At 42.1% G+C, this 20,397-nt stretch overlaps 2 protein-coding genes across 4 annotated transcripts in view; one reads left to right on the top strand and one right to left on the bottom strand.

The window, feature by feature from the left end:
• The first annotated feature begins 14,118 nt into the window (after window positions 1-14,118).
• Window positions 14,119-19,802, top strand: MTIF3 (mitochondrial translational initiation factor 3). 3 transcript variants are annotated; one of them, XM_080613629.1, is made up of 4 exons: window positions 14,119-14,250; window positions 16,888-17,345; window positions 18,581-18,726; window positions 19,516-19,802. In XM_080613629.1, the coding sequence occupies exons 2-4, from the start codon at window positions 16,889-16,891 to the stop codon at window positions 19,720-19,722; spliced, it is 810 nt and encodes a 269-aa protein (XP_080469755.1). In that variant the 5' UTR covers window positions 14,119-14,250; window position 16,888; the 3' UTR covers window positions 19,723-19,802. The 3 variants fall into 3 exon arrangements, with proteins under 3 accessions (XP_080469755.1, XP_080469756.1, XP_080469757.1); XM_080613630.1 differs by lacking the exon at window positions 14,119-14,250 and adding an exon at window positions 14,393-14,504; XM_080613631.1 differs by lacking the exon at window positions 14,119-14,250 and adding an exon at window positions 14,724-14,864.
• Window positions 19,725-20,397, bottom strand: part of GTF3A (general transcription factor IIIA) — a gene marked incomplete at its 5' end in the record, with an annotated part of 69,026 nt that continues 68,353 nt past the window's right edge. The window contains 2 exons of the mRNA XM_080613559.1: window positions 19,725-20,018; window positions 20,267-20,326. Of these exons, the coding sequence (XP_080469685.1) occupies window positions 19,857-20,018; window positions 20,267-20,326 (222 nt within the window). The 3' untranslated portion in view covers window positions 19,725-19,856. The remainder of the gene's footprint in view (window positions 20,019-20,266; window positions 20,327-20,397) is intronic.

Below are 20,397 nucleotides of genomic sequence, written 5' to 3' on the forward strand. Positions count from 1 at the left end.
CCACAGCTTCTCTGGGAAACCTGTGCCTGGGCCTTTAAAGGTCTTGGAGTAGGAGTCAGATACTAAACCCAGGAATCTGAACTGCTCATTGAGTTGCCAGCATACACAGTTGCCACACTAAGCATCTTCTGATTTTTTCTTTTCTTTCCAAACTCACCATATGCTGCAAATTGATACAAAGGAAAGGGCATTGTTTTAACAACTCTCCTCCTTCATCACACACTTGTAACGTAAGTGCAAATATAGCCATTACTGTCAATACTGCCTACAGCTTTTCTACATGGGCAGTCCTCCACCTGCGAAATGGGAGCAGTTAGGGATGGGAATGGCAATACTCAGGTCATGTACAGCAGAGTGCAGCTGGCAGAAGAGCACATTATCCATCTGACAACCCCAGGACACACCTGGTGTGACTATCACAGCAATACCCACACGTGGCTTTCCAGAGTCACACAAGAAAGAGAATGGGATCTGAAGGCCTGTGCTGAAAGGGAGTATGGGGAATGTTAGGATAAATGTGAGCTGAAACTGAGATCAGACTCCAGGGGCCTGCATCTCCAAGGGAGAGGAATCAACTGCTGGTCATACTGCTCCTGCATATATTATACACGTATCAAAATTGACGGTCCCCTCTGTAAGCGAGAGACTTTACATGAGGTCATTGTAAAAAACCATTCCTCCCTAATTAAACTTGATTTGCTCTTAACAATTTTACTGTAGTACAATTCTTGTAACTATAATTACCTAAAGTTCTAGGAAAAGATAGATACACAGGTGCTTGCCAATGAGGCCATCAGCAGTCCCATTTCCTAAGCACTCTCCTGCATAGATAACTTTTCTCAAGCCTTTAATCCCTTCGAAGTCAGTAGAACAGTCCCTATGTGTAAAGCAGCTCCTATGCACACCTTCAAAACCAGAATTTAAGCAATGCTTTGTAACCCCAAAAGCCTTTTCTGATTAATAAAGAATAGGAAAAAGTGTTTCTTTTTCAAAAAGACAAAAATACATTTAATGAAATTGGGACTGGCCTCAAATACAGACCTGGATTATTTCAACTTGCTGGGGTTTCTACTCAGCCTTTTTATGATATCATTTCTTGCTTTCTAATCTTGATAGACTTCAGCTGTATTCCTCTAGCAACAAATGGATTTTCCTGTGGCTAAAATAATTGTACAAATAGTGAATCTAATGTACTCCCTTCTGCTGATTAGTATCAAGTTGTGGAGACAGTGAGTTCAGCTTGTACTTGTATTATAATTTCTATTAACTTCTGCCCCAACCTCTATGTAAAGACACTCTAGCAGAGAAGTCACATGAAATATGCACAAGGTGCAAAACAGTTTTGGTGCTGAAAAATGAAAAGAAGAAAAATCTGAAGAAGAACTTCATCTGTGTCATTCATGCCAGATGGCTGCTTATTTAAGCAATCAAGTTAAGCAAGATGCATTTAAAACTATCGTGTTTAATTTGATTATTTAAATGAATAAACTGCCTGTAAGGCAGTGGTTTTCTGCACATATAATCAGGTCACATTCAAGTCTAGTTCATATTTGCTGATTTTGATATGGTTAGATACAAAATGAATTAGTTCATCATTTCTCTGTGTAGCTAAACTGTTTTGCTTACATGAGGAATGTTTTGGATCAGATGAGAATTACCCCGATGCACCAACTGATATTATGTTAATGCCACGCAGATTAATGCTCTAGCAAATTTGCATATAATGAACAGGGATCATAACCCTTTGTTGAAGTGCACATCCCTGTGTGCCTGCACCAGATAATGGGCCTTTTCCTACCAACAGGGAACCAACAAGGGAGGACAGGCAGGTTCCATAATTCCTCTTTTATGCATTCAACAAAACTACCGCCATAACCATGGAGGTATCAAGTAGTTACTGGTACAGGAGCGATTATGCTAATGACATTAAGCAATTTGAGGGACTGAACTAAAATCACCCTGAGGCTCGACATTTGTTCAGTATACAGTGGATGTTTCCAGATCCTACAGACTCCAGCAAAGATTAAGTGCTTATATGGTCAATAAACAATGTTGTTCTGCCCTTTTTCCTGGCAGACTTTGGGAGTGGTTATTATTTAGGGCTTGTCCAAAAATTTTCCACTGAAACTGTTTTTAAGGAAAACTTTATTTTAAAACCCAACAGCTTTTCTTTTTTACTGAAAGAATGTCTTCTGTTTATGGAATATTCTGACCCTCCTGTTCCAGTGAGCTGTGTCCCAAACACTGCGCATTTTGATGGGGACACGCCATTCTGAATACTCAGAGGAACTCAAAGTGTAGATCCTTTGGGTTGGGTGGGTTGACCCACCAAGGTATGGTCAAACACAAATGAACAGGTTTCCTAGAGGCCTGGTTGATGCCCCAAACCTGTCAGTGTTTAAGAGGCATTTGAACAATGCCCTTAATAACATGCTTGAACTTTTGGTCGGTCGTGAAGCGGTCAGGCGGTTGGACTGGATGATCATTGTAGGTACCTCCCAACTGAAATTATTCTATCCTATCCTGTCCTGTCCTGTTCCAGGCTCAGCTTAACTGCTGAGGCACTATTTACTAAAACACATAATAGAACACCCAGCGTGGAAAGGCCAATGAAGAGATGAAGCACCTCAAGGCATTTCCATAACAAAGCATTAGGGTCCAAACAAAAGCTAATAATTGAATTTCATTGGAAGTACCCAAATTTGGAAATTTTGTATGCTTTTTCCATTTATCCTGCAGTCAGTTTGCACATGGCTGAGGAGGACTGTTTGGGAAATGTGGAAAACCAGGTTCACATATCTAGCCTGGGGTGAAGTGAACAACTTTGTTAGGAAGCTGATGCGGTGAAAGCTTGAACTGGTCTTTTCTCCCTTTTGAGCCAGGATCCCAGAGCAAAGCCTTTGGCTTCAATGAAATGCTACATTTTTTCCCACAAAAATTAATTTTATTGAAAATATTCCAAAGGATCTACAATTAATTCTTTTAGAATAGCAGAAGCAAAGAGTGGGGTAGCCTTTATATATTTACTCAGACATTTGTTATAGTTACTCTATAAAAATAATTTTGCTTGGCTTATAACTGGTTTTTAGACATAATTAGAAGAAACCATTTACCTTTTAGAGCATCAGTTAATTATATTTCAAGCTCACAAAGTACAGTTGTTTTTCATTACCCACATATGTAACTGTAAAAGCATAGCAAATGTTACTGTTATAACACAGCATTCCTCTCCAAAGTTTACAAAAGCAGGGTGAGCTAATGGAAAAAGAACTACTAAATAAAGCACCAACTGGCCTGGTATCTAGGCTTCCTTTTATTTTTTTCCCTTTTTTGGACATTGAAGAAAGATACTGTGATTTTCCCCCCTTTATTTTTACCCAGATATGAAATACCTAACAATAACACCTATCTTTTCCAGTGGCATGTTGAAACGTGTTGGTCCAGATGAATGAGATTTGAGTGTTAAAAGAAATAATTCCAGCTCTGTTCCTCTATTTCCTTGTAAACAAGCAGACAAACAAGAAACTTCAGTTTCTCTTTGTATGCTAATTTCCTGACTTGTTAGGACCAGATAAAAATTTGATACTAACTTGAACATTGAGAAACACCGCAAAGCTGCAGATTGGGAAATTCAGATTTTGAAAGGATCCCTTTATGGTTAATAATAGTTGTAGAGGTTCCCATTAGCACGTTTTGCAGAATGATTTCCTTTGACAAATTATTTCCTTTGACAAATATTTATTTACAGTATGAATAAATTCTGCTCAGTCCTTCTAGCACCATCTATGTTTGTGAGGGATTTGATCTTAGCTGAATACACGAATAATGCATTTGATTTCTGAGTACAATTCTGTGTTAATGCAGAGCTGGTTTCTGAATTTCTTATCGGAACAATTACCTCCTGCTGCTCTTTATAGAAAAAAAATTACTCATTTCTTGTGGCTCCATCATCCATATTTAATATATGTAAAACAAGTTATGGTCTGATATCATATAAGCCTCACTGGTGTATGAATCCAAATAAATACATATATCACTTGGAATGTAAAGATTTCTAAGCACAGTTAAAGTGGTTTAATAAACCACTTCTTTAAAAATAAACCACTTGATAAAATTATTATCAAATTCTCAACCTTCTACTCAAATACAGATTATTTCCTTACATTTTAAATGGACTGAGCTTGTAGGATTGCAATTGCTTCTCAGAAAATGTGTATCTAAGGGTCCCAATCCTTCATTAGAACATAAGAAGGCAGAATCTGAAAATCTCTTAGGTCCTGCTAATTCCTGAAGTGATTCATGGATAAATAAGAGCTTTTTTTCACCCAAGTTGAGGTCATAATCCAAAATTCTTGGTATGTCATTGGGGTAACTGACCCACTGAGGTCGCTTCCAACCTGAATTATTCTCCGATTCTATGCTTCTGTCATGATGTAGTAAATTGTCTTTGACAATCATTCCTCCTGGAGCCAAAAACTTGTTCCTATAACCCTACAGCATGTGGAGGGAGGGCAAAAGCGAATTAAACATGAGGTAGATAAAAGGCACTGTGGGGTCTGGAAGTCCCCAACGTACAAAGTCTGTGATCAGACAATTTACAAGGGACACTGAAAGCTGGCCTAGCTGTGACAGGTTTGTTGCAGATGCTCTCTGGGAGCACATCTGATATAAAGACAAAAGAAAGGGAAGGGGTGAAATGCAAAACTGTGGGTTATGAGTTTTTCTTATATATCTGCTGGAAGAATCCAGTCCTAATTCTGGTTGGAACAGAAGGAGCTGCAAAGGCAGGTACAGATGGATGTGAATGCTGTTACTGAAGGATGTAGATATTTTTTTCCAAGGGTGTAGTAATTATTTTTTAAAGATGTCATTTGGGACCAGGTAAAGGAGCATTACAGGGAAAGCTGATCTTAGAAAACATACCTGATGTCGTTAAGATCATATTGACAGTAATAAAGCCAGTAATCCTGACAGTGGTTGCCATACTTACATAGACAAAATAGATTTCAGAGGTAGTGCATTATTCATTATGGAGAAGGCTTTGTCCCTAATCTCAGACAGAGGAACTGCACCTACACAAAAGAGCAAAGTTAGGGAAAACCTAACAAAATTAATGAGATCTGTAGCAGTATGCTGGTTTATAATTCAGGTTGACAAGAATTTACCACAGTGAAGTACTGAAGCTACTGCTGAGATTTCAGGAAGAAAAGATATGTTACCAATAATCCAGGAAGCATGGAATACTATAAATCACCATTTTGTGACAACCCAGGGATCATAATTGATGTTTTTTCGTGTTCAAGATGCCACACAAAAAGCAAGCAATTGGGTAGTAGGGAGGAGTGCTCAGCCTTTTGGAGGACTTTTATTTGATTAAGGTGACTGGTGAAGCCTTGAGATAACAGAAGAGTCCTAGCGAAGCACTCAGTGCAGTGTTTCTTTATTGCTCATTCAGATTATCGCAGTGCCTAACTGAGAGCACAGCCCCATTCTGCTAGGTGTGGTCCAGATCTATAAACAGAGAAAGACCCCGAAAGGAAAAAGAGAGAGAGATTGCGTCTAAGGGGCTAAGAGATGAGAGGAGAAGCACAGATTTATCCAAGGTTACAGGGCACATCAGTGGCAGCAGTATGGTCAAAACTCGCATCTCCTGACTCCCAAGCCAAGAATCACAGCCAACACAAACATGAGGCAGAAGATACAGCTGAAATTAGTCTGTATGAATCCAGGGCTTTTTGGGCTGCTGCAATGCTCTTCTCTGCTACTCCATCATTAAAAGCAAGCCATGATCACTGACTTGCAATGAACAAATAACCTTGCTTTGGTGTGTCAGCAGCCATCACCCACACAACTTACTTTGCAATCCTCCTCCCCAAGCTTCCACTCAGCCTGGACTATTTGATGCCTGCTGCCTTTGAGAAGCTTTTGAAATGAATGCTTTAAAGCCTGTAAGAGCAGCTCAGACAGAAGAAGACCCCACCAGTTTTACATTTTTAAAATGATGCTCTTATTCTGCTCACAGCTGAGTTTTGGCAGCAGCTTGTGAGCAGAATAATAAGCAGGAGTATTTGTTGTGGTTTTCCAGGCCAGTTTTGTCTGGACTGTGGAAAGCCATACTTTTCCTCATTTCTTCTTTTGCTGCAGTTAGGCCACAGAAAGTTACCTCCTCAGCAGAGGCTGCCTCTGTGAGTGTTCAACCAAAGAGAGAAGATACACAGCCCTCATCTATTTGAGCCAATCGCGCCATTTCCTCCATCTCTGGGGACAGAGAAGGCCTTGTATTTCTCCAGTTCCCTACTCCCCTTCTCTAGTCTTTTGCCAGTCAAGTGTCTGTATGTATGTGTACACACCATGACAGCACAAATACTTCTATCTGAACAGACTTTCTCTATAGCTGTCCCTTAGGGTAGAAGTTATTCTACACCAACAAAAAAACTTCATACTAACTGATTTCAAACAGAACCCTCCCAGAAGTGTCAAAGTGACGACGTGCATCTCCAAGGATTAATCCAGCCCTCTGGAGAGCAAAATCAGCTCTCAGTCATACAGCTGGGAATCCAGTGCTAGCTTGAGTTAACACAACAGCAAGTGAATTTGAAGTTTGAAGCCTTGGTCACACAGACTGCAATGACACCATGAATCACACGAAATTTCTCCTGTCAGCAAACACAAATTGTCCCATGAGCATTGAAATAACCGATACTTAAACTGTCAAGGTTTGTGTGTCTCTCAGTTCCCACTGTAATCATTCCCGCTGTTGTTCCTATCTTCTGCAACAGACTTACAATATTAAATACCAAAATTAAAGGTATCAGCATCACCTCACCATATCCCCTACACCTCTCCATTTCCCTCAAAACATTCTAGCTCCTTCTCCCATCTCTAAACCCTCACTGCAGCACTCTCTCAGCCTTCTGTATCACCTACACAGCCCCTTGGGCAGAACAGGAGAAGCAAAAGACACCATGGACTGTAGCTGATGCAGTAATACCTGTGTGCTAACTGGGCAACCCACGCACATACACTGTCTTGGTCAATTGGACAAACTCTTTTGTCAGAACAAGACATTAATTTTACTGTTGCTCCACTGTTTAAGCACTGATTTTCACAGAACTTGTTAAGAATACATAAATATTTGTAGTTGTTAAAAAGGTACAATATCTTTGAGGCCCCAATCTCTTTGCCAAACTGGGCTGAAGTGTCCAAGAGATTAAAACTGTGCCAAGACAACTCACAGAAACACAGATGGATAGGAAGACAGGATGATCACGTTCCTTTTCGTTAGGAAAGCATGGTAAAAGAAAAAAGCAAACAATGAACCATTAAAATGTACTTATGAATTCTTATCAGTCTCAGTTAAATTCTGATTTCAGTTCTTTATTTTGTACCAGGTGTCCTGGGTTCAGCAATAGCAGTCATTTTTACTCCTTTTTAGCAGCTGGTGCAGTGCTGTGTTTTTGACTTTCAGCCTGGGAACAACATCAATAACACCGATGTGTTATGATAACACCGACACCAGGATAAAGCAAAAACAAAAAAATAGTAATTGTATTAATTAATTTTTAAGAAAAGACTGATTGGCAGAAGATGAGCTGCTGTAAACGGGAAAAATCCTACTGACCTATAATAATAATAAGAATAGTTTTTATTTTTATTAATTATTGTATAATTATATTTTAATTCATTTATAATTTATAAATTATAAAATTTATCATTTTATTAATTTTTTATTATTATCATTATTATTTCCACTCAATAACTTAACAAAAGATTCAACCTTTCCTCATCTCTGCATTCCAAGAAGCAGAATGGAAGCTTGACACTGGAGTTACCTACTGAGTGCATTTTGCAGTTTTTGCTTCTTCACTGAATTGGGATGAAAACTCCTCAGACAGCTAGCATGTTGCATTATATGCTAAAATTATCTTGAAGGGAGAGGATGAAGATTGTTGTTATGGGCATTTGACTTTGATCATCTTTAGAGGGAGATAAACAAGAAAACAAGATTACCTTGGGAAAAAACGCACACAAACACAGATTGTAAAGCCTCCGATAAAACACCGCTCTTGGCAAGTTACATTGGGGAAAAAGAAAAACCGAGCAGCTCCTCTGTCTGTAATGTGCATTTTTTTTAACATTTACAGTTTATTTTTGACTTAGCCGCACAGGGAGCCTACTTTCAACCCTCAATTTGAAAATCATGGAGGCTTTATAAAGTCTTCCACCTGCATCTCTTCTTTGCATCACAGTTCTTTATCCTCTAAAGGATGAAAACCCAGGCGTATAAAAACTTTGTTAAGCTGTCACCATCAATAGGGTAAAAAAAAATAATGGTTGACAAAGAAGAAACAAATTGCATCTTCGAATAAGTTTCCTTCATGCTCTTGTTAAAAGCTATAACCTCTGATGTTAACTAAATTTAACCCGTTCTGACCTTTGCGGTGGCCCTTAACCTCTTCTTTATTCTGCTTCCTGTGGCTGCTGAAGAAAACTGGCCCCGTCCTTGGAAAAGCACTCTCTGTTGCACACAAAGCCCCAGCCTCACTGCTAGTCTGTCAGGAGGGATAGAATAGACGGGGAGGTCAGCACCTGTGCTGAGAAGCAGGTGACAGGGAACTGCTTGGACCATTCTAGGGCAAGTTGTAATAGTTTCTACCCTTTAAATATCACACTGTAGTTTCGGGTATTCAAGGCAGCGAAGTTCACGTTTCCTTTGTGAATGCAGACTTTAAACAAATTAATCCATTGCTGTTCAACTGACTGTAAAATTAGTAGATTTACTGTTGCAAAAAAAAAAAAAAAAGGGAGGGGGGGAAAAGAGAGAGAGCTTTCACTTCCACTTTAATAAGGTCACGGATGTGTCCTCGGCTGCCAACAAAGGCAGCTTTTAAAATCTTCGCAGCTGAACCCAACAACTTGCAAAGGCTGTAGAACAATGTGGTCGATGTACAGTGGAAACTCCTCTCCCTACAGTCAAGATGTAAAACTAGACAGTTAAAACACTTTCTGCACTGGGAAGTTTTAACTCTAATTGTGTCTCACCCCAGGGCCCCACGGGCTTGCTTTATGATTAACATTTTAATAAATTCAGTCAGCCTTGCTTTTCAGGGAGCGAAACCAGTTCTGTGCCTGGATTCAGCAAATGAGCCCAAGCAATTCAATGGCAGAGCATGCATCTTCAAAAGGTTTGTTTTAATTCCTCTAACACAGCACAGCTCAGAAACCAAACAAAACTTTAGCTGTTTCAACTGCATTTGTATGTTCTGCACAGGGCAACAGTTAGCAGGGATTGTTTACCACGCAACAGAGTTTTCGGGTTTGCTTTGATATTCGTTGTCTCTTGCTAGAATTAAAATAGAGAAGTGTGCGTAGGCAGCAGCTTTCAAAAGCTGGGGATGGAAAAGGAGTAAAGGAGCTGCTTCAGAATCCAGCAATCTGGACCCACTACGTACCCAGAATTTCTGCATCCTTTAACTAGTGTTTACTCTGACATGTTCTCTGCCATAAGGCAATACTCAACTTGGCACAAGGGAGTTTTTCATCTTAGTTATGTGCAAAAGTCTTTTATAAACACTAAGGGAAAAAGGAATAATAAGGAGTGCTTAGGGGAGGCTCAGGCTCCTCTCTGAACCAGGGGACTTCATAACTGTGGTTATAACTAGCAGGAAGGTGGAAGTGAGCCATGGCAGCTGCTGCTAAACAGCAGAGGTAGGGAGGAGAAAGAGACTTTATCCAAGTCTTCCCCCCAAAGCTTCCCTGCTGAAATGCTCTGTGAAGGAAGGAATTACGCAGAAAAAGAGGAAAACGGAGGTGCAGAGGGTAAGTGGCCCTACAGATGCTCAGTACTTTCGCAAGCACAAGTGTGCAGAAGACTAATCACAGACTTTGTAAATAAGACCAAAAGAAACTGCTGTCCCACCTGCTGCTGGTGGTCCATGACCAGGAGCCCCAGGTATTGCATAAACCCAACAGTTTCAGCAATAAATTCTTGATTATCTTGTTTGGCACTTGAAATTTTTTGGAATGGATATTGAGAACTACAGCTCCAGTTTAGAAAGCACAAGGTTTTCACCAGGGACTGAAGTAAGACCTGTCCTCCACCCAGAGCCACCAGGTACGAGCCCCTTGCATGTGTAAGGCACTTCGGCAGCTTGCTTCTTCCTCCCACAAATACATGATAGAGTTTGAATGAAAGTAAACTAGAGCTTTGGGTCTCCAGGTGAGCCCTTTGTCTTCCAGCTACAGGCATTCTTGCTCTCTGTTGGGCATTACAAACAGCTTACTGTACAGAGAAGGCATTTTTATAAGAGCAGGTATTGACAGAAAAAGGGGGAATGGCTTTAAACTGTCAGAGGGTAGCTTAAGATTAGATTATGAGGGTGCTGAGGCGCTGGCACAGGTTGCCCAGAGAAGCTGAGGCTGCCCCATCCCTGGCAGTGTTCAAGGCCAGGTTGCCCAGGGCTTGGAGCAACCTGGCCTAGTGGAAGGTGTCCCTGCCCATGGCAGAGTTTGGAACTGGGTGAGCTTTAAGGTCCCTTCCCATCCAAACCAGTCTGGGATTTTATGAACAGCTTCAGGAGGAGATCGACCCCGAAAATTCGGAAGAACTGGAACCAGTTTCCAGCACCCTCAGGGGACAATCAAACCTCCCACAGACCGGTGAGAATGTGGAGGAAGCATCCCAGCAGCATCTTGAGTCTCACATTAATTAGTAACATTAATAACGATCACACTGGCAGATCACTACACTGCTCATGTATGAGGCAAGAAATCTCTCTATCCACCATCCTTTCTCCTTCTCATATATTTGCATTTTAAATTCTCTGGGGCATGAATTATCTACGGTTTGACATGAGGTCTAGCAGAACAGACCTTCATGTGGCAAAAAATAATAAAGTGAAAACAACAACTTTGCTAACCAGCTTGGGAAACTGAATCTCAAATGAAAAAAAGACCTAAAAGATGCAGATTGAGGAATTATAAAAACAAATAAATATCTGAGAGTATTGTCAGGGGTGGCAGGAGGATGATGCACATCATCAGGCAAAATAGAAGGGAGAAAGTTGTAGTTATTAACTGCATTTATTATGATAGTGTCTTTCAAATAATTAAGACTGCAGTCCCACTGTGACAGGCACATATAAAAACACAGCCCCTGGACAATCACAGTGTAAACAGGCATGAGACAGAGAACAAGGAGAAAGAGTACAATGAACCCCCAGAAACATCAAGTTAATTGAGGACAAACAGCAAGAGAAGGCTGCACTATTTCTTGGCATGCTAAACTTAATTAGAAAGGCACAAAGTAAGGCAAACATCAGGCTTAAACTTAACGGAATTGAACAAAGGGAAGAGAGAAGGAATGCAAGTTGCATGCTCCAAAGCACATAGCTTTCATGCAGGTAGTTTTTATCACAGTGAAGAGGATTATTAGCTTTATTGCTCCTGCTACCATTGCTGAAAATTATTGTTCTCATGGGGATGGTTCTCAGAGAGGCAATAGTAGCTAACTGCAAGCCGGGCTCTGACAAGCTCTCCTCTAATGCATACTGCAGAGCAAAGGATGAAAAAAAAGAAATCTCCCCAGCCTTCAGCTCTGCCAAAACTTCCCTTCACAGCCATTCAAATTCCACACTTCATTTCCAGACCATGAAAAGAGCAATAAAGCCCAGGTTTGCCTTGCCTTACTGTGCAATATTTCACCCTCCACAATGGGGTACTGTAGAATTTCAAAAATTTATATTTCAAAAGCATCAAACTGAGATCTGCTTTTCTTAGGCACTCTCCTGATGGAAGCAATGGCAATCCCTGTTCCCAGAGAGCTTAAACTTGCAAAGGCATAAAGCCTGAGCGAAATCAAGAAATGAACAAAAGAGCTGAATGGAAAAAACAGGCACTATTAGCATAGAATAGGTGAAGCTACAGTTGTCAGCTGGGCTGTTAGCACATCTCACCATCTACTTAGCTAATTCTGTTAATGGCATTTTTCCATACTCATTACTGCAGGCAAGGAGTTTTAATGAGGATAAGGTAATATGAATGAATTTCAGATTGAGAACTGATGTCGCCAAGTTTTCTGGTTTCACACACCATTACCATATGATGTCTTCTGTGAAGATGGAGAGCACAAAGCAGTGACAGACTTTTGCACGTGTGTGCGAAATGGCTGTACCAAAACCACCAGCATATGGAATTAAACCATTCCAAGACCATAGTTAAGAATAGAAAACTCTCAAACCAAAAAGATGAGGCTCGGATTTTCAATGCATTTCTTCTTCCTGGGCAGGAAGGGGGCAGAGGAAAGAGGGGTCACTTAAGTTGTGCCCCAAGGCAAATAAGCTAAAAATCCTGATTTTTTTTCAGCAGAAAGGATTGTAGACAGGGCTTCCCTTCCAGCTGCTTACCATGGCTTCATTTTGAATCAGATTCTGAACGCATTCAGCCTCAGCATCGCCCTCAGCTCCAGCCTGGCTGGTCAAACAGCATCCCTCAACAGACACAAACAGCTCCTGAAAAGGTATTTTCAGCACCCACTACTCCACACATGTTTTGCCCAACCAGAACAGAACAGCAAACTCTCACACTGGTTAGTGTTTTGCTCATAGTGCGTTACTTACAGCTGGGGACCTAGGGTTTGCACACAGATTTCAGCTTCTCTTTCAGAGGCAAGGCTTTCCATCGCCAAGGGGAGGAAGGAGCCTGCAAACCTAAGGCTGATCAGCCTACTAAGGAAGGTAACAAATCCAAACATCCAACAAGCTCTCTGAGTAAGTCGCACAGTGCCACAAAGGCACACGCTGCTGCTGACCCCTGCAGACACAGCTCTACCACACGCCAGGACACTTCGCACACGCACCACAGCACGCACCGCTGACTCCTGACAACCCTGGCACTGACACACGACCACAGCACCGCGTGTTCAGTCACACCAGCACTGCCTTATGGCTGGGAACAGAGGGGGTGATGCATTACAATGCGCAGACAGGTATAGCAGAGGCTCAGGTGTGCAGCCTCCATAAACACCACACAGGCAAAGCACTCAGCATGCACAGCCTCTTACTGTGTTCAGCTCTGTGTTCAGCTCCGGGGAGGGGCACTGATCGGCTTGACTGAGTCTAGAGGAAGCCATGAAGATGATCAGAGGGCACCTCTCCTATGGAAACAGGCTGAGGGAGCTGGCCTTGTTCAATCTGGAGAAGACTCCAGGGAGACCTTGTAACAGTCTCACAACGCCTAAAGGGGCCTACAAGGAATCTGGGAAGGGACTTTTTACAAGGACATACAGGGATGGAGCATGGATAATGGCTTTAAACTGTCAGAGGAAAAATTGAAATTAGATATAAGGAAGAAATTCATTCCTGTGAGGATGGTGAGGCTCTGGCTCAGGTTGCCCAGGGAAGTTTGGCTGCCCCATTCCTGGCAGTGTTCAAGGCCAGGTTGGATGGGGCTTGGAGCAACCTGGTCTACTGGAAAGTGTTCCTGCCCACAGCATGGGTTTGGAACTGGATGAGCTTTAAGGTTCCTTCCAACCCAAGCCATTCTGTGATTCTACGATCCTTCCCACTCACAGCCACAAACCACTGTCCTGGGAAGGCCAAGGGGTACAGCAAGAACCATCGCCTTGCAGTGGTCCTTATACCGATATGCAACAACCCCAGTGTGGCAAATACACACAGAATCAACAAAACTAAACCAAAATAACGGTGGTGGTACACCGAGGAAAACCACCCAACCCAACAACCACACGCAGAATCAGACACACACACCACACATACATCAACACTTAAATGCACAGACACAAGAGGAATACTCAGATACACAGAGAAGTGCACAGTGCAAGGAGACACAAACTCCCCGTATGTACAGACCTCCCCATGCAGAAATCCATCTCCATATACCCACTATAGGTGTGCCCAGCGTGCAGACACGTGTGCAGACAGACGGGTGGGCAGCCCTGCACACACAGCGCACACACATGCACAGACACACGCACCTCCAGTCACACACATACAGCAACCGCACGTACGAGGTCCGCACACGCGTGTGCACGGCCGCGGGAACACCGGCGCTGCGCAGGAGCGCGCCCGGCTACCGCGGACACGCGCACGCACAGGCACACGGGGCGGTGGCAGGAGGCGGAAGAGGAAGGGAGAGCGGTGGCACAGTCTCCCCGCTTCCGGCGGCCCAGGCCGGTCGCTCAGCTCGGTACGACGTGCCGGGGCCGGCGGCTCGGCTCGGCCCGGCCGGCAGGTAAGAGCCGCCCGGCGCGGGAGGTGGGGGGGACGCGGGCCGGGGAGGCCCATTGAGCTCCGGGCCTGCACCGACACACCGCTGGGCCCAAGTGACAGGGTCACACGCACACACTTGGTGACCTCCCCGGCGTGCACTCACGGGCACATCCACGCAGAGCCCCGCACAGATCCACGCGCAAAGTTAAAAGAGCCTCTCCACAGCGCGCGTTTACTCGAGACAGCGCAGGAAAGCCCAGCAGCGGCTCCTGCAAGGTACTTACCTGTAGCAGCTGCACGTAGCACTTGTGTGTGCAGCAAAACACGTCCCGTGAGTACGGAACGGCGGCTCTTCCACAACTGCTGGTATGCGTGCAGCCTGCCTGCGCACTAGAACCCCCGACACAGCTGTACTCACTGACCACAGAACCATGGAATGGTTTGTGTTGGAAGGGACCTTAAAGCTCATCCAGTTCCAACCCCCTGACACGGGCAGGGACACCTTCCATCAGACTATGTTGCTCCAAGCTCCGACCCACCTGGTCTTGAACATTGCCAGGAATGGGACAGCCACAGCTTCTCTGGGCAACCTGTGCCAGTGCCTCACCACCCTCAGCTTTGTATTGACTGCTAAAGGTTAGTCTGCCCGGGCTTCAACCTATCCCCATGCTCAGACTGTTTATTCACAGGTCATTTTACTTGCTCCTGGGACAGGACTCCTTAGAATCATAAGTAGTTCCTCATCCTTGCTGAAGAAAGAGCTTGCAAACCCAAGGCTGAGCAGCCTCCTCCATGTATATATACACACATGAATGTGTGTTTACGGTGTCACGCATGTAGAGTGGAGTCACATTCTTCCCTAGGCAAAAGAGGTCACATTCCTGCCAGTTCCTGTAATATCACGTTTGGTTTCCTGTATCATCTTTGGCTTTCCCTGTACTTGCTGCCTTTTAAACATGGAATACCAAAACTGCAGATACCCCACAATTTGCTCTTTAAAGTTTTCACAGATGTTAAAACCCAGCTGATTTCCTAAGCTTTGAATGAAATGCAAATAATGGTCAGGTGCACCAAAATTGTCATGGGGAATCCATGAACCAGTCAAAAATAGGGGAAAAATATAATGGAAGAAATGCCTCAAAGATTAGTCTTTGGTTTCAAGCACTGGGGTATGTTGAGACTTGTTTTGAATGTTTTGACGGTGCTTTAAGCAGCCTGGTCTAGTGGAAGGTGTCTCTGCCCATGGCAGGGGGGTTGGAACTGGACGAGCTTCCAACCCAAACCAGTCTGTGAGTCTATAGCTGCATGAGCACCATGCCAGGACAGATGCCTGTAACAGTTTATTTAAATTTCAATTTGCATGTGGGGATCTTAGGCCTATGAATCTGTTGCTTATTTTACAGTTCATGTGTTGCAGGCAAGTCTTATCTGTGTCTCTCCTTTTCTCTTTTTCCCCACTAGATTTTTTCATCATTCAAGAAGGGAAGTATCATTATTGATGTTTTTATTGAATGGTCCTAGTGAAATGGCACTTAGGTGCATGCTTTCTGCATGTAAGAAATTCAAATAGTTCTGGTAACTGGAAAAAATCAGCTCACTATAAATAGGAAGATGCCACCCTAAATTTAATGTTTGTGAAAAACTGGTAGAGTCAATTGATACTTTAAATGTCTGATAAAATACATCTAAAATTAAGGCACTGTTTTCACTTTGGAGCATGTCTGAATCAGTAGAACTTGCGCTTACATGACAGTGAAGAAACTTTAAAAATTAAAATAATTAAGGTTACTGACATAATATCAGTGAATCCATTTAAGAGCAATTAGCAGCTGGGCTGCTTCCCCAGTGACACTTGGAAAACAGAGAAATACATCATTCGGGGCCAGTGCTATGAGAAGCAAGTTGCATGCTGGCTATGGAGGAGTTTTCAACCCTGGGAGATAAACCATATTTTCAAGTATAGTAATGGTTAATTTGTGAAGTTATAATGCCAAGGTGAAGACTTTGCATGGCAGTCTTACACTGTATGGTGAAGGCTTTGGAATTCCAAAACCTGCATTGAAGAGTCAGGCTGCAGATGTTGGAATGGCAGCTGAGAGACACTGCACAAATTGCCACTTCATTCACTACATGATTAAGGTGGTTCTGAATTCATGTGGTTTAAATGAAACACTTTCCAAAGATGGTTACTGGAACCAGGAAGAAAGTCCTATTGTTAGATACCTCCTGAAAAAAAAAATCTGGACAGAACATTAGAAGTGTGACATGCCTTTTTATTTGACAGCACGTTCTCCCTCTTAACTATTGGCTTATCTTTCTGTACACAAAAAAACTTGTGTAAGAGTGGATACTTCTGTGAGGAGGAATGAAATACAAGTATGGGATTCTTTAAAGGAGTCCAGGCTCTAATTTTAAATTACTGAAGATAACATCAACGCTTCATAAATTTTGCTGTCAGATTTTCTCTCCAGGTTAAAGCCGTCTGTTACTGTAAAATTACTGTTGGTTGCTCATTCTGTATAGTAACACCACTGCATCTTTTTGAAAGAGTAGTTTTAGGGGCTAGGGTTTACTGAACTGGAGTCAAGTCTTTCTAATGTAACTAGAAGTATCTGGCTGATAGGGGTAACTTGTTTTGTCTTCTTCACTGCCTCCTCAGAATGACTGCCTTTTGTGTAATGAAACTTCTGTGTCAAGCAACCAGAAACGAGCAGAGATATGCGAAAAGATTCTGTGGTACTCTTCTGACACAAACACAACAGAAGAGGGTCTTTTCTCCATTCTGGATGGTGGTGTCTGACCCTAAAAAGTCAACAGTGTTCGGACTTACACAACCATTTTGTACAGCTAAAAAATCTCCCAAGGAGCCAAAAACAGCATTTGGAAGCGTTGGGCGAAGAATTCCCTATCGGATATTGCACGTCATCAACCAGGATGGAGAGAGCTTAGGAAATATGCACCGAGCTGAGGCACTCAAACTTATGGATCAATATGACCTGAAACTAGTTCTTCTGCGTGAGAATGTAGAACCTCCTGTATATAGACTAATGACTGGGCAGCAGATTCATGAAGAACAGCTGAAACGTGCAGAGAAGAAAAAATCAAGTGCAAAATCAGGTATGTGCATTATCGACACTGCAACACTGACCACTTTGGCAAATGCTGCATTAGAAGTGGTTTCAGCAGATGAAATTCTCTTACTTGCATTTGTGTAAATCCAAAGCCATGTCACTGCGGTCCACGCTATTAAGGATTTGCAGTGGTGAAGATAACATTTTGGCTTAGACTAGTTTTCCATAGAGAAGCCTTCTGTTGCCTTCTCAGGATTTACTATTTTGGCACCTTCTGGCTTTTAAAAAAAATATTTATGTTTAAGTGAATATAACTGGACTCTGGTTCCATGAGCCTCACTGAATTCCTGTTCCTTTGAGGCAGAAAGTGACAGGCAGTTTTTACAAACTGAGCACCAGATACAGCTATATAATTACAAAGTTTTGTCACCAGTAGGCACAAAACATTCTTTCCCTAGCTTGCTGTGAGGAAGATAAAGTCTGGAGCCCTTTCTTGTACAGAGGAAGAGAACAACTTTTATATTGAACGCTTCTCAGGTCTCAGCTGTTTTTAAGTCAGCCTGCTTCAGCAGTTTAAAAAACTGAGTTTGGCAAGTAGGTTTTAGAAAGGGCATCTGACCTTATATCCTCTTCTCTTATCCTCAGGCTGACAAAGGTATCAGTGCTGTGGGTAGAGGTCAGCTTTTAGAGGAAAGCACTATTATGGTAGTGACTTTTTTCTGTTCAAGAAGCTACAAAAAGATTATTCACATGGTAACTACTTCAGAGAAATCTTTAAGGAGGACGAGAGCACAAATCAAATGTAATTCAAGGCATCACACTTTCAGTTGAATATTGTGCTTCACCGTTCAAGAAAATGGGTTTCAGATTAGGAGGGCTGTAACTTCAGAGCTTTTACATTCAACTATACTATGTGCAGAATGTAGAGTTTGCACACTAGGTCTTTAAATCCAGATCCAGCACATAGCTGTTTATCTGTTAGGCCTGCATTGTGGGTAGTATGAACAAAACTGTAATTAAAATAAAAAATACTTAAAGCCTTCTGATGCTGAAGAAACTTCCCTATATGCTTCAAACATGCACTCAGCCTCCCAATTACAGCAGTAACCACCTACCAAGGTGGGAGTGATGCCTGCTGAGACAATGAAATGTATATGCTCTGTGTATGAGAAAGCAGCACAGGGCAGGGGAGTTAAGCAGACCAAGCACCATAAGCTGTTGAAAGACAGCAAAGGTTTGTCAGATGTTAAGCCAATACAGTTTTAGTTCTGTTTTAAACAGAGATGGTTCGGAAGGAGTTGTCCTTTTCTTCAGCTATTGCCAAGAACGACTTAGACACCAAGACTAAACAGATAGCCCAGTGGATTGAAAAGAAATACCAAGTTAAAATTACCATCCGGCAAGCGAAAGATAGCAATACAGACATGGTAAGTGCACTTCTGAAAGCTGGACCAACCAGTTTCATTACATAACTGTACTTGTATTAATTTTCCCTATTCAGTACTGTTTTAATACATCATGTACTGCTAAAAATAAGTGAAGGTCTGTGTCCCATTAAAGGAATGGCTGTCCCACCTTCAGCTGCTTCTGTTCACACACTGCAGTTCCAGGAAACTGTGTGAAAAACTACTGCAATGGTGTTCCAAGACTGGCAAAGTAAACATCTATAAATAAGTTGGGGAGCTGGTGGCAACTTAGTCACTAGTATAACTGCAGGGCCTTGAGATTTGTTTCCACTGTCATTTGCACAAGTGGCTTTTTCTGTAAAGCTTCCATGTAAAAATTTGTTTTCTTTTTTCCTTTTAATATGTGCAGTGAATTAGGTTTCCCTGATGATCTTTTCATTAAGAGGAAAGCCCTGTAATAATATGCCCAAATCTAGTGGAAGAGGATGGTGGGGATGAGTCAGATGCAGTCCACTTTCATGGGCATCTTCAAACAGCAAAAACAGGATGAGTCAGGAATTCAGCCTAAGTGTTAGGAAATGGCTTAATTCCTCTGGTAACCTTCCTAAACCTGGTAACCTTCCTAAACCTGCTAACAAGTGAAGAACAGATTAGGAAAGGACAAGCTTAACTGCTCAAACCAGGACTAGCAACTAGCTCATTTCAGCTAACAGCTAAACCACAAGCAGTAGATTGCGTCATTACAGACAGCCTGAAATATTTTTCTACCTGTGTTTGTGCACTTAATCCTGGTTTTCTCCTTCTTTTTAGTTCATGCTTTTTGATCAGATTTTGGAGACTGTGTCTGAGAAAGCCACTTACCTTTCCAAGCCAAAAATTACTACAGAAGGAGTGAGTATCTGTATTTTGAGACACAAGTCTGACAAAGAGCTGAAAGTGTGCCAGAAGACAGAAAAACAGAAAAACAGTACAGAAAAGAAAAATGAAGATCTGAAATCAAATGAGTTGCATCAGTGACTTTATAAAAAGGTATAAACAATCTCTTACTTAAAAACAAACACAACCCTATACATATAATAAAATTATTGTTGAACTTTACATTGATTATTCCATGAAGATTATCCCATGAAGAATGTAATCTCAGTCCACCTTTACTGCAGAGTCAGAATTTCAACAGTTGGTATTTCACTTTCCTTGGGCTTATCCATTGTCTTGCTTTGTGTCACAACAGCATCCTTCCCTGGCTGTGTTTTAGGAGGAATGTAGCCGCTCAGACGAGAGGCTAAGCTCCTCTTAGGACGAGAACGCTTTGTCTGGCAGAAATAAATGCACAATTAGCAACTTGACATATCCGTGGAACAAAGTCTACTAATGTGGTGGGGAAAGAAGAAAATGCCAGCACTGCATCATTTAAAGGAGCTTCAGAATTAAGAATCTCCCAAATTAAGTAGGCAGCTTGGCCTGCTTTCCTGCTTGAAGTCATTCTGAAACCTGTAATATTTATTCTCCTCTGAAGTGACAGGGTATGGTTGAGAGTACTTTTTTCAAGAGTACAACTTACTTTCAAGTTCAGCTTTTTCTTTTCAGGATCATGTACAACTGCGTGCCTTGCTAGGCTCTGCTACAGTTATAAGGAATAGGAAAAAACCGTTAGGTTTATCATTTCAGATTATGTGATTCAGATTAGAACAG

Source organism: Psittacula echo (genome assembly GCF_963264785.1).
Source record: "Psittacula echo genome assembly, chromosome: 3".
In the NCBI taxonomy this organism is placed as follows: domain Eukaryota; kingdom Metazoa; phylum Chordata; class Aves; order Psittaciformes; family Psittacidae; genus Psittacula; species Psittacula echo.